Here is a 13,144-nt window from a genome sequence, read left to right as displayed (position 1 = left end):
CCGCCCCCAGCCCCTTCTTGAAGTTTATTCTGAGCACTGCAGCCCCTCTCTATCCCTGCCTCCTGTGAGCAACGATAAGCCGGCATTTGTCAGGGAACAGAAGTCCCAGTCAGCTGGCGTTTATCGTGCTTTTTTTGTCCTTCTCTCAGTGCAGACTGTAAACTCAAGGACAAGGACCATGACTCTTTTCTGCCAATCAAAGCACACAACTTTATTGATGATACACACAGATGCGGACTTGGGTGGAAGAGGTTAAGTCGGTACAATAGACAGAAGAGCAGGGCACTTTTTTGATGAATGGGTTCACTATCCATCAGGCGCGTGTAGAAGAAAGAGTAAACGAAAAAATAATTCAACCTAAGCTGCAACAAATGCATTTTCAGCTCAAGCTGCGATATGCGTCTGGTCTCTGCAAAGCGGTCCTGCTTGGACAGGGAGACCACCACAGGCAACAATAGCTGTAATTTGATGTTCTTTGTCCACAGCAGGCAGCTGAAGTGATCCCCTCACCACATGAAGGAGGCTGCAAGGGAGGAATTTACAGTGCCAACATTGCCTGCAGACCGCACAGCCAGCAAGTTACTCAAAGCTCTGTGGGAGCCCCTGCATGGCCAATAAGAGTGTGGTCCTGGATTGAGCCCTGGAACTTTCACCCAATGAGGTGGTGATTGGCTAAGGCTGGATCTTCAGTAGCACTCTCTGCAGATTCTTTGACATCTGCAAACCAAGCGCGTTGTGGGTGGATTCCGTCCCATTGTGTTCGAGAGGGCCGTTTATGGGGCAGGGGTTTCCAGGAGAATCTCTCTGTTTCCTTTTCTGATAAAGAGGGACATGAATGAGAAGAGCATCTGGGCACCGACTAACTCCCCCGCCAAGACTGGCTTTTCAGACAAACCCATCAGTGGTTTCAAAACCTGAACCTTAGCACATCCACTTCCCTCTGATATCAAAGGAAACTTCAAGTCTGAAAGGGACTTGGCAAGCATGTTATTAATAACTGTCATGCTTATTAACAAATTTAATCCGGCCTGCTGCAGAAATGAGTTGCAGCAACGTGACACAGTCTCCTGACACACTTCATTGATGTACATCTTAATCTGGCCCTCACTTTCAATGCTCGCATTTAAGTTATCCATGGCACACAAAGCCTCTCTAACCGTGGGGTCTGGTGTGGGGCTCGTGTTTCTAACCATTGAGAGACTGGCCAAATGGCTATTGATACCCTGGCTAAATGGAAAGCCCGCATCCTTGGGCTCAGCAAACAACAGTTTTCCCTGAATGAAAAGACACTTGGAGAGGTCCAGAACACAACTGCCGTTTTTACAATTTTGAGCACTCCAAGTATTTTTATGTTCATAGGGGAATGGCCGCTGTTTTATTGGGTGTGCTCGGTTGGCCTTGCCTCCCCCTGAGGGCCTGTCCTCAGTGCCACCTGGGGCCCCAGGTTCAGTCCAATCCCCATCCTCACTCCAGGGCCGAGCCATAGTTTCAAAATCAAACCAAATATCAGGCTCCTCCTCATCCAGCTCCTGGTCATCGTCCCACTCCTCTTCCTCCTCCTCCTCCAGCTTCTCACTGTCATCTCTTCCTATGGTCAGTTTGTAAACGCAGTAGCAGGCACCAGCCCCAATCATCAGTCCTGCCGCCATCCAACCCACTTCCCGAGCCCGGCCCATGCTCAAGTCCGTGCCAGCCTTGGGGCAGGACAGGAGAGGGCCTTGCTCCACCTGATTGAAGAGGTCTCTCAGGTCCAGGGTGAGTAAGGATGGAGGGTAGCAGTCTTTAGCTTCTTCTAGGCTCTTGTAGCTCTCTTGTGATGAATCTATGGGTGAAACAGAATATTAGGGCTCGGGACTATGTTTGGCTTTGTGCCTCACAGACAGGGTGGATTTTGAGTTGGTGAGAAAGGCAGATTAACAGGATATAATTTCTTTGTTCTTTTCTGTCTTCCTCTATCGACCTCAGGAGCCCCCATTTCTCTTTCTGGGTCCACAGGGAAGGGCAGGAGATGGGTCTGTGCTATGATAGCTAGGAAGGTGACAGTGTGAGTACCTCTCAGGTAGTCTCCTTCACCAGACCTCCACTTCCAAAGATTAAGGGCAGTTTCTCTTACTAACCTCTACCAAAGTCAGGTAAATTCCTTGGTTTTCCCTTGTCTTCTGTTGTCAGTGGTCCCTCCACAGTGATAGAGGATAGAGCCTGGCAGAAGGGCAAATGCAAAGACAGGTAGGAGGAAATGGAGAAATGAAAGTGTAGTGGATGGATTGAGGACACATGTCCCAATTTCTGCTTTTGTGAATTTTAGGCACTTGAGTTTAAAAGATTTCTCATACTCTACTGACTTTCCGGACGCAGGCCTCCCCCGCCCCACTTGTCGTCCGCCATTTCCCCAGCAAAGGCCGCCACACCCCTTTCCCTGCACTGAAATGGGAGGGGGTGTGGAGAAAGAAGGGGCCAGGAGAGGGCGACTCGGACCCGGCCCTCTCATATCCCAGCCCCCCTCCTCCGCCACCCCCACCCGTGATCCTGGGTTAATCCCACCTTCACACTGACCTGCAAGGTTCCAACCAAGGCAGTTTTCTCCTTCTCTCGCTGAGACTTGTGCCGAAACCTACAGGCCAACAGACCTACAAACCTGCAAACAGACAAGGGACCGAGGGGACGGAGTGCTTGGTGGACGGACCAGCACCCGGGACACTGGAACCTTTCTTTTCTCGGAGTCTCTGGAAACGCCATTCACTCCCCTCACCCCCACCCGAAACCCGCCACTTCTCTCTACGAAAATGAGCACGGGGTGGGGTGGGGGTTGGTGGCAGTATTTAGAAAGTAGGCGAGAAAGGACCCAGCTGTGATCGGCCTGAACTCGGATCTGTGGCGTTCTTGGCCCTCTTCCACCCATACCTCCTCTGAAGCAGCGCCCACCCTCGCACCGACCTGCACAGTCCGAGCTAGTTTCCTTCTTTCTTCACACGCCTGCAGAGTAATAGGGGGCTGGTACCCAGACGGAGGCGACTAGCAGGACTTGTGCTCTAGGCGGCTCTTGGTCACGTGACAGCCACGTCACCAGTGCGCTCTGGCCCCCAATTTCCACTCCCACAAGCAGTGCGGCAGGCGCCAGCCTGCCTTGTATCTCCCCCTCAACCCCCACAGTGGGCCCTGTCACTTTTTTCCACTGTAACAATACCAGAAATCAGAAATGGCCCTGTCTTTCTGGTGTTTGAATTTGTGTTTCTCTAATTCCAGGAAGGGGCAGCATCTTTTCCTGGGTCTACCCTTCACTTACACTTCTTGGGGAATTGTCTCATCCTTTCCTTGGCTCTCGAACTCCTGCAGCCCCTTTCTTAAATTTCTACCCTTTTCCATGTTCAATCTCTGTCTGCATCAACATTGGGGGAAGGGGCAGAAACGGAAGTCCAGGCAGTGGTGAGATTTTAATTAGTATTTTGATAACATTTAAGTTATATTTTGTCCTTTCTTTTTTATTGACTTGAACTACACTATTTTATAATCGGAAAAAAAACAATAAAGCTTTTCCCACTTGGAGAAGAAATAATTCAAATCTTTTTTTTTTTTTTTTTTTTTTTACAAAAATGTATATAACATAAGCAAGATTTCCCAGTTAAGAGGGAGGCCTCATTGATTTGGTGAAGTTAGTTTGTGTTAAGTTGAAAATATTTTCTTCTGACTGCACAGGAAATAGCAGCTTTCAAACAACATATTAAAATGAAAAACATACCCTTACAAACAAAACCAGTTGTGCTTTCAACATGATTTATAAATTGATGGACAAATGAATCTATACTGAGAAGGTCAGTGTTCTAATTTTGACCATTTTAACTATGTGAACTATTGTCCCTTTCCTTCTCCTGGCTGAACTCATAGTATTAGGTGTAATATGACTGACATCTTCATAGAAGATTGTTGGGTGACTTTCACTCTGGCTTCAAAGACAGATTTTTTTGCAAACCCCAACTTCAGATGAATCTTACATCTTCAGATGAACTTTACAGATTAGTGACTCCGCAGATTAGCCTGCCTTTAATTCACAGAGCTTTATTTAAAATCTATTCTGAAGTTTGTGGTGCAACCCATAAATCATCCAGAAATTAGATAATTTCCTGTTATCTTATTGATGAAAATGAGACTTTAGGTAATTTTCTTTCCATCATGACACTGTTGGCAATCTCGCTGCTGTCTGCCATTCATGTATTGTATGCTACCCTAGCAGTGGTGAGCAGCATTTTCCAGTGGAGATGGTGGTGAGGGTCTGTGGGTGACTGGGTGTCACTGCAACACCCCTCATGTCTGTGTCATTTTTTCCCTCACAAGTGGAAGGGCAATGCACAGGATCTCAAGCAGTTGCCAGAAAAAAGAGGGCTTTACACTTCCTGCCTTCTGTTAAAATTTCACTGAGCCACCAGTACAAGCCCCTCAGAATAATCCCAAAACTCAGGGACCAAGTATGCAGAAGTTAGTCCTCAAGCATCCACCTGTCCCTGCTGAGGAGTCATACTCTAAATATAGACACTACAGGCAACCTCTTAGAACACTGAAATATGACACCTCAGAGGGAGGGGCTCCCCAGTGAGGGGCCCCTGTGTGGAGGAGGCCCTTTCAGGAGGCAAGCTAGGGAGTCCTAGTGCCTTGCTGGTGAATATTCAGAAGTCAATATGTCACAACTTTCTGGTCTTCCCCTTTTATAGTCCAAACTCACCAATATCACATCTTATCTCTCTAAATCTTTACCTCATTTGTTTTTTTCTTCATGACCCTTTATTTACTTCCCCTAGACAAGTGAATTATACTTATGAAGGCTTACTAACAGAATTCTCAGATTCAACAGTTCATCATTCAGTGTTTGGCTGCTAGGTAGTTGTATAAGTGGCTTTTGTTTGTTTTGAATATATACATTGAAAAAAGTAAGGAGTATGTAAAGCTTAATAAAGACAGATGACTTGGTGTCACAGACATGGCTTTACAATAAGAACTTGCTTTCACAACACTTAGTCAGGCTTCAAGGACAAAAACTTTATTCCTACCCTCTCCTCACTAGTATAACCTATCTCCACCCTTTTGGTATATTCTCCAGTTAGTCCAATGTATAACTTCTCACTACCATTCTCCCAGTATGCCAGACCTTTCCTGGTTTGAATCCACTCCCTGTCTAAAACTTCCTAAAATCCCATGGTTATAAAAACCCTTTCGATTCTCTTACCTCTTTGTTCTTCTGATCCATGATTCTACCAATTCCTACCTGGAGACTAGCATTAAAAACAAACAAACAAACAAACAAAAAAACTACTTTGCTCTCCATTATACATCTACCAACAAATATTTACTTAAGGACATGTTATAAGGTTCACATACCGTTCAAAAGCGAGAAAGGAAAATGCTTAAAGAAGTCCTCAGACAGGACTGTTAAAAGTTCCTCAGCCCGCAAAAAACTACTGTGAAACCACTGCCAAAACAAAACTTTTGGCTTAAATCAGTTCACATGTGATATGTAACTTACAAAGTACCCAGAAACAAAAAAACGATCAGCAAATGGTGACACTAATGGAATTGTGGAGGGTGAAAAAAATAAATTATAGAAGGATGTTATCTTGAAAAGTGATACTACTTTTTGTATTGTGTAATTTTGGTATTGTGTCTTACTTAAGGTTGTTTGGTTGCAAGCAACATAGAACAAGCCTGGTTAGCTTAAGGAGGAAATGTTGAAGACCAGGCTCATCTCTGAGGGGTATAGGTAGAAGAAATTGATAGATGTCTTTTCAGGATGTCATAAGTCCACCGGTTTTCAGGTTTTTATTTCTCTGATGAAGATTGAAATTTTAGTAAGACAACTTTTGGTTGGTCTGTTTTGGGCACAATACCCACCCTTTTGCTGAGGAAAACAATAAGGTATGTAAAATGTAAAATGCACTTCCTTTCTTTTCCCAGGGAGAAATTTAAACTGTTTCAGATGTTGTTGTTGATTTGCAGGAGCCCTTTAACCACTTTGGAAATTAACCCTTTGTTTATCTATAACGGAAGTGCTGGGGGCATAATATGCCACAGAGTAACTTAGTTGTAATTTCCACCATTAACTAAACATTAGAAAGGTATGGTTATGAAATGGTGATGCACAAGGTTGTCCTTTGAGCCAAGGCCACTTCAAGGTTGCGTCTATAGTTCAGGGTCTCTTCCTCAGTATTGCATGACCAAATCCTGATTTTGTTTGTATGCTGAGAAGAGTTGCCTCTGGATGCCTCAAGGAAAGTCTCCCATTCATAGAGACTTATATATAAATTGATCTGAATGCTCAAACCTAGGGATCTCTGCATTCTCTCCCCATAAGTAGACCACAAGGGAGGCTGTTTCAACAGGAGTGACAACTGAATAATTTGCCCTGAGAAATACAATTGTCAGGGGGTACTGGAGGTTTCAGTCAGTCTTACCTGCCCATTCTTTCCCTGTAGACAAGCTGCTACTTCGGAAAACACAACCTTAGAAGGTTTTTTGGTGAGCCTGCAATCAAAGCGAGGGTATTTGTTCATCTTAAGAAGGGAGTTTCAGCTGAGGAAGCATGAAGTACTATTACACATCATGGGCATGACTCTGCCAGAGAAAGTGAAATGTTCCATTCTCCTTAGCCAACACTTTTTCTCCTCCAGACAGTGCTTGGGTGGGAAATACCAACACTTTCTTCTGATTGTCCTTTTCATATGTTCCTATGCTTGAATGAGCCCCTTTGCTACACATGATCTTTCTCTAAACATAGGATCATATAGTTGATTTCGTTTCTGTTTACTAAATAAATTTCAATCACATTCTAGTACTGCCTCCTAGAAGTTACATAGATACGAATTTTCCTGGGGGTTTGCCTGTTCTCAACCTCCTCAGTCTCTTGATTTACTCCCATATTGTCTGTGTATTTTAAAAGTTATACTCAAATAATAACCTTTTATTCAAACTATTAGGAAATATCTCACTGAAGACCCTATGTTCTGAAAAGCTATATTACTTTTTGTATTGTTACCTGTTTTTGTATTGTGCTTTAGTTAAGGTTGTTTGGTTGCAAGCAACTGAAATCAAATCTGGTTAACTTAAATAATGAGGGGATGTAATTATTTTATTCCTTTTCCTACTTTAAAAAAGTTAAATCATTGATGATGGGTGAATTATTCAGCTTATCAAACCAGTGAGTGAAATAGTTTCATACTAATTGCTAGTTTCTGGTTTCAGCCAATTTTGTCTTGGTCTGTGTTCCTCTAATACTTATTTCGTTTATAGATGATACTATCTATTTTGACAAAGTATATTTTGTAATGTTCTTTTTATGCACACTCATTTTTTTCAGTGTGCATGCTTTATCTCACAGATACCTACTGTGCACTTATGTTTTCTCCTCAGGTTTTTTTTTTTTTTTCCTGCGTTCTGGCTTTTGTGGCTTCAATGCCTCCACCTTGCTAATGGGTGCAGGTGAAAGTCTGTAGCTCTCCTATTTAGAAGACTGGTCTAGTCAGAGGATTTACATATTGCCAGACACACTGATTAGCTCATTCAGGGCTGTGCTGTGTGCTAGGCCCCAGAAGACATTAAGATTGCTTTGAGTGAAGTGTGTAACACTCTCCACCAAGTGAGAAAATGTGGGACTTTTGGAGGCCATCACCCAACATCATTCTCCAGCTTCCACTCATTTTTTTCTAAAATGGAAATAGCTTTATAGTATTTTTTTTCTCGTAAAAAGAATGCAGGCTGGGGGCGGGGAAGGACGGAACAAAAATAACAAAGTATTAAGAAAGTAAAAGCCACACTCTCATTCCAGATTTTCTTTTCTGATCGCTTGTTCCTTTCAGATCTAGGACTAGATTTCAGAGGAAATGGTAGACTTTAATAGCTCGGGGGAGGAAAGGTGGAGGGAGAGGCTGCTGTCCCAGGAGCCTAGGGAAGGAAGAGGCAATTTTTCATAAAAAGTACAAGTGGCCCATAGCCCCAGGGGAAGATGTCGTCCTTTTCTGGTAATCGGTGGAAGGGAAACACAACTACAAGGTGATGAGATTATCGAAGAAGAAAGAGTAACAAGGCCTGGTGTGGGGGAGGGAAAGGAGGGGGGCGGGCCCTCTTCTGCCGCACTGCTGGTGGGAGGGGAAATTGGGGACCCGAGTTGGTGGATGACGTAGCTCTCACGTGACCAAGAGCTGACGTGTGCAGAAGTCCTTCTTGTCCTGGTCGTTGTTCCCGTCTGAGTACCAGCTCCCCATTGCCCTGAGGGCGGGCGGGCCTGCGGCGGAGGGAAAAAGGAAGAGGAGAAGAAAATTGTCCCGGATCCCTGCAGGTCAGTGCCTGGGAGATTCCATAAAGTCAGGGTGCTAGAGGGTGTAGGGCCGAGACCGTCGCGGGTACTGAGGCGCCTCCGTCGTCTCTCCCACTCGCCGCCCGCTTTCCAAGACATATGTCCCGCCTGCAGCCCATTTCGATGCTGCGAAACGGTGAGCTGGGGAGTGTTTGGGGAAGAGCTCAGAGATCGGGAGATGGGAATCTGCTGGGAGCCTAGGCCCGCAATCCGGAAAGGGAGCTGTGGCCTGGGTGTTGGCCCCTAGTCCACCAGGACAGTGCCGGAGGGGAATGGCTGGATATGGGGGCGGGGGTGGTGAGATGCAACGTGATATGTCAGCAGAACCCCAAGAGAGGTAATAGGGGTGGGAAACCTCTGACAACCAGGCCTCCGAATTAGAAAAGAGTTTTGTGTTCTGGGGACTAGTCCGTCCACCAAGCACGCAGTGGCGGCAGTTTCCCGTCTTTCTGCCTGTGGCTGTGTCTTCCTGACCATGGCACTGTGTCTAGTGGGTCCAAGCCTTTCGCGGGTGGCCAGTCTTTCTGTAGGTTGCGGCACAACGCCAAGCAAAAGAAGAGGAAGGAAATTAATCCTAATTGGTGAAGGTCGATTTGAGGGTAAGACCATCTGGGGACTCTAGGAGGGACGGGGTTGGCGGCGGGGGTGGGGAGAAGGCAGAGAAGGTAATAATCTAGGTACAGGTCTGAGTCCGAATGTGTTTCTTGCACTCCCCGGACTGTGGCGAAATGGCGTGCTTTGTGTGTGTGTGGTGGGGGGGAAGTGGGGGAAATGACAGCAGGGAAACCTATCGGATAGTTTGTTCATAATCCTCCTCTCTCAACAGCACTTACTCCCCATGTTTTCGATCTGTCATCCTGCAGGTCTGCTGTAGCAGGTGGCTCCGCTTGAAGCGAGGGAGGAAGTTTCCTCCGATCAGTAGAGGTCGGTGTGGGCGTGGGGGCTGCCTAGAATGGGGGAGGGGTTAGAAATCGCCCGCACTTTGGACAGGCTCTTCCAATCCTGCTTTATTTTCCTTACCTCCCTCCCATTTCAGGCTAGGGAGGGGGCAGACCTGTGCATGTTTGGGATGGCATAAAGAGGTTAAAAACAAACCTGATAACCGGAATGGTGAATCAGGAAAGCAACAAATCAACAGTCAATCCATCAAGTGCTCCGTTCTCACTGGCTCTGGTCTCTCTGCAGATTGGAAAGGTTGTTGGGCGTGGCACACCACCAGGAAACAGAAGAAGGGGCGAACTGCTTGTCTTGAGGAGGTTAGTGCAAGGGTTCTAGTCAGGTCCCTGGGGACATCTGAGGTTGTGGTGACTGAGACCCCAGTAGAATCTGTGGATTCCACTGGCATTATCTAGGCTTTGGGCGGGGTGATCTGGGATGGGGAAGGAAAGGCTGAAATGAGAGGCATAGAGATTTTTGTCAGCAATCTACATTTCCTACCTAGCATTCAATTATTATTATCTTGTCCCTCTGCACAACTCCCTGCATGGGACAACACAAGCAGAAGAGAAACTCAAACCCGATTTTCTTCTTTCACTCCTAGGTCAACATCCAGAATCAGCTATTGTGGCCTTGAAGTGGCTGAAGACGATCACCCTCCACAGGCTTGAGCCCAGGCCCACAGCCTTCCTCCCCCAGCCTGAGTGACTACTCTATTCCTTGGTCCCTGCTATTGTCAGGGACGATTGCATGGGCTACGCCAGGAAAGTAGGCTGGGTGACCGCAGGCCTGGTGATTGGGGCTGGCGCCTGCTATTGCATTTATAAACTGACTAGGGGAAGAAAACAGAACAAGGAAAAAATGGCTGAGGGTGGATCTGGGGATGTGGATGATGCTGGGGACTGTTCTGGGGCCAGGTATAATGACTGGTCTGATGATGATGATGACAGCAATGAGAGCAAGAGTATCGTATGGTACCCACCTTGGGCCCGGATTGGGACTGAAGCTGGAACCAGAGCTAGGGCCAGGGCAAGGGCCAGGGCTACCCGGGCACGTCGGGCTGTCCAGAAACGGGCTTCCCCCAATTCAGATGATACCATTTTGTCCCCTCAAGAGCTACAAAAGGTTCTTTGCTTGGTTGAGATGTCCGAAAAGCCTTATATTCTTGAAGCAGCTTTGATTGCTCTGGGTAACAATGCAGCTTATGCATTTAACAGAGATATTATTCGTGATCTCGGTGGTCTCCCAATTGTCGCAAAGATTCTCAATACTCGGGATCCCATAGTTAAGGAAAAGGCTTTAATTGTCCTGAATAACTTGAGTGTGAATGCTGAAAATCAGCGCAGGCTTAAGGTATACATGAATCAAGTGTGTGATGACACAATCACTTCTCGATTGAACTCATCTGTGCAGCTTGCTGGACTGAGATTGCTTACAAATATGACTGTTACTAATGAGTATCAGCACATGCTTGCTAATTCCATTTCTGACTTTTTTCGTTTATTTTCAGCGGGAAATGAAGAAACCAAACTTCAGGTTCTGAAACTCCTTTTGAATTTGGCTGAAAATCCAGCCATGACTAGGGAACTACTCAGGGCCCAAGTACCATCTTCACTGGGCTCCCTCTTTAATAAGAAGGAGAACAAAGAAGTTATTCTTAAACTTCTGGTCATATTTGAGAATATAAATGATAATTTCAAATGGGAAGAAAATGAACCTACTCAGAATCAGTTCAGTGAAGGTTCACTTTTTTTCTTTTTAAAAGAATTTCAAGTGTGTGCTGATAAAGTTCTGGGAATAGAAAGCCACCATGATTTTTTGGTGAAAGTAAAAGTTGGAAAATTCATGGCCAAACTGGCTGACCATATGTTCCCAAAGAGCCAGGAATAACACCTTGATTTTGTAATTTGGAAGCAACACACATTGTAAACTATTCATTTTCTCCACCTTGTTTATATGGTAAAGGAATCCTTTCAGCTGCCAGTTTTGAATAATGAATATCATATTGTATCATCAATGCTGATATTTAACCGAGTTGGTCTTTAGGTTTAAGATGGATGAATGAATATCACTACTTGTTCTGAAAACATGTTTGTTGCTTTTTATCTCGCTGCCTAGATTGAAATATTTTGCTTTTCTTCTGCATAAGTGACAGTGAACCAATTCATCATAAGTAAGCTCCCTTCTGTCATTTTCATTGATTTAATTTGTGTATCATCAATAAAGTTGTATATTAATGCTGGAAAGAAAAAAAGGAAGAAAGAAAGAAACCATCCCTGTCCTTCAGTTTATAATCAAGTTGGAGAGATAAGAAACGTACAAACAAAAAGATAACAGAATATCTGAAGTATGTACTCATTGTCAGATGTTCCCTCTGAGAGCACAGAGGAGGCAAAAGCTTCTGTGGGATGTGCTAGTCAGCTAAAGCTTCATGGAGGAGGTGGCAATTGAAAATGAGTCCTGAATGGGGTAGGGTGGTTAGGGAATTCTGTGAGACAAGACGAGGGGGGCATGGTGTGAGAAAGGCATGAAAGTAGGAACCCTCTTCCTATGACAGTCAGGAGATCATTCTGCTTAGAGTGGAGAGTGTGGAGAGTGGGTGTAGATAATTTTGGAAAGCTGGGTGAAGCCAGTTGTGGAGAGTTGTTTGATTATTATCCCACTGAACACCCAGACCCATTGAATCTTTTTTTACTAGAAAATAATTGGGGTCCATATGAAAGTCTCTATCTGTTACTGTGTAGTGTCAATGAGGGTGTGGCAAAATGGAGCCTTTCACACCCTAGTGGTGGCCATTTGGTAATACAGATCATAAGCCTTAAACTGTGTAAACCCTTTGTCCTAAGGAAGTAATTGAATAATTGCCCAAAGATTGTATGTACAAGGCTGTTCATCCCAGCACTGTCTAAGCTAGTAAAAATTGGAAACAATTTAAGCATCTAGTACATTGGATTGGTTATAAAGTGAGGAATGTTCACACAGTAGGATATTATAAGTATGCTGATGGAAGTCTATATTGCCAGGCAAAGCTATTCATTATGCATTGTGAAGTGAGAAAGAAAAAATGGGTAGATAGAAGTATTCGAAGTATAATTCCATTTTTTTGAGACTAATAAAACATATGTTTAAAAGGACACTAAAAACTGGAGTTATAGATATCCAGATAGAAACAGTAGTTATCTTTGGGTAGAAGGATAATGAGTGATCTTTACTTTTTTACTTTTTATTCATCTACGTGTTTTTATTTATCTAAAATGGGTATTGATTTTTAGGAAGTTTTTGAGAAAGAAAAGTGATGGGAATGAAGCAAGTGATTGATTGGAACACATATTGAATGGAAGGAATATTTAGATTAAAAATGAGGTAGGTTGAAGTTTCTTCTCTGAAATGATAGATAAGGCTTATTGTGAGGATTCAATGAGGTAATATATGCAAAGTACTTACAATGTTCTGGCACATAGTAGTTAATTAAGAAAATTGAGCACCCTTAATTACCTAGAATGCAGGGTTGATAGTTTTTTGGTTGACTTTTGTTTTGCTGGGGCATTCTGCCATGTTTTAGTGTCATTTAATAAATAATAGTGACAATAAAGGTTAACATTTATTAAGTGACTACTGTGTAAAGTTCTGTCATTCCTGCAAGGCAACTGTTAAAATAATTTCTCACAGGAGTAGTTTTCTTTCTTTTCTAAAAATCCAAAGTGTTTCTTCAGACATGATCACACCAGCCTCTGCAATATATTTCTAGTTGTTTGAGGGACGTTATCCTGCTTTATATATGAGGCCAGGAAAGGGTAAAATCCTCTATTCACTTACCCGGTTTTATACCCAGGTTTCCCTGTATGTACTGTAATGTTTGTAGTAGAGACAAAA

General features: G+C 44.2%; 2 protein-coding genes across 12 annotated transcripts; one reads left to right on the top strand and one right to left on the bottom strand.

The window, feature by feature from the left end:
* Positions 1-185: 185 nt before the first annotated feature.
* ARMCX6 (armadillo repeat containing, X-linked 6) lies at positions 186-3,068 on the bottom strand. 4 transcript variants are annotated; one of them, XM_011954528.1, is made up of 4 exons: positions 2,935-3,051; positions 2,554-2,635; positions 2,334-2,421; positions 186-1,822 (listed from the first exon to the last, which is right to left on the bottom strand). In XM_011954528.1, exon 4 carries the CDS (start codon positions 1,674-1,676, stop codon positions 774-776), a length of 903 nt encoding a protein of 300 aa, XP_011809918.1. In that variant the 5' UTR covers positions 1,677-1,822; positions 2,334-2,421; positions 2,554-2,635; positions 2,935-3,051; the 3' UTR covers positions 186-773. The 4 variants fall into 4 exon arrangements, with proteins under 4 accessions (XP_011809918.1, XP_011809919.1, XP_011809916.1 ...); XM_011954526.1 differs by having other exon boundaries at positions 191-1,822; positions 2,343-2,421; positions 2,935-3,034; XM_011954527.1 differs by lacking the exon at positions 2,334-2,421 and having other exon boundaries at positions 191-1,822; positions 2,935-3,068.
* A 4,750-nt stretch (positions 3,069-7,818) lies between these two features.
* Positions 7,819-12,883, top strand: ARMCX3 (armadillo repeat containing, X-linked 3). Of its 8 annotated transcripts, none has more exons than XM_011954520.1 (5): positions 7,819-8,471; positions 8,855-8,934; positions 9,199-9,259; positions 9,521-9,591; positions 9,876-12,883. In XM_011954520.1, the coding sequence occupies exon 5, from the start codon at positions 10,022-10,024 to the stop codon at positions 11,159-11,161; it is 1,140 nt and encodes a 379-aa protein (XP_011809910.1). In that variant the 5' UTR covers positions 7,819-8,471; positions 8,855-8,934; positions 9,199-9,259; positions 9,521-9,591; positions 9,876-10,021; the 3' UTR covers positions 11,162-12,883. The 8 variants fall into 8 exon arrangements, with proteins under 8 accessions (XP_011809910.1, XP_011809911.1, XP_011809908.1 ...); XM_011954521.1 differs by having other exon boundaries at positions 8,827-8,934; XM_011954518.1 differs by having other exon boundaries at positions 7,838-8,317.
* The last annotated feature ends 261 nt before the right edge of the window (positions 12,884-13,144 follow it).

This window comes from Colobus angolensis, unplaced genomic scaffold (genome assembly GCF_000951035.1).
Source record: "Colobus angolensis palliatus isolate OR3802 unplaced genomic scaffold, Cang.pa_1.0 Scaffold385, whole genome shotgun sequence".
NCBI classification, from domain to species: domain Eukaryota; kingdom Metazoa; phylum Chordata; class Mammalia; order Primates; family Cercopithecidae; genus Colobus; species Colobus angolensis.
Note: the sequence above shows the minus strand (reverse complement) of the source record. Positions and strands in the feature narration are given on the sequence as shown.

Coding starts and splice junctions, on each gene's coding strand:
- ARMCX6 (XM_011954526.1), bottom strand. CDS start 2,385: ATGGCGGACGACAAGTGGGGCGGGGGAGGCCTGCGTCCGGAAA. Junction 1,823..2,342: donor GGGAGGCCTGCGTCCGGAAA/GTCAGTAGAGTA, acceptor TTTCACCCATAG/ATTCATCACAAGAGAGCTAC.
- ARMCX3 (XM_011954520.1), top strand. CDS start 10,022: ATGGGCTACGCCAGGAAAGTAGGCTGGGTGACCGCAGGCCTGGTGATT.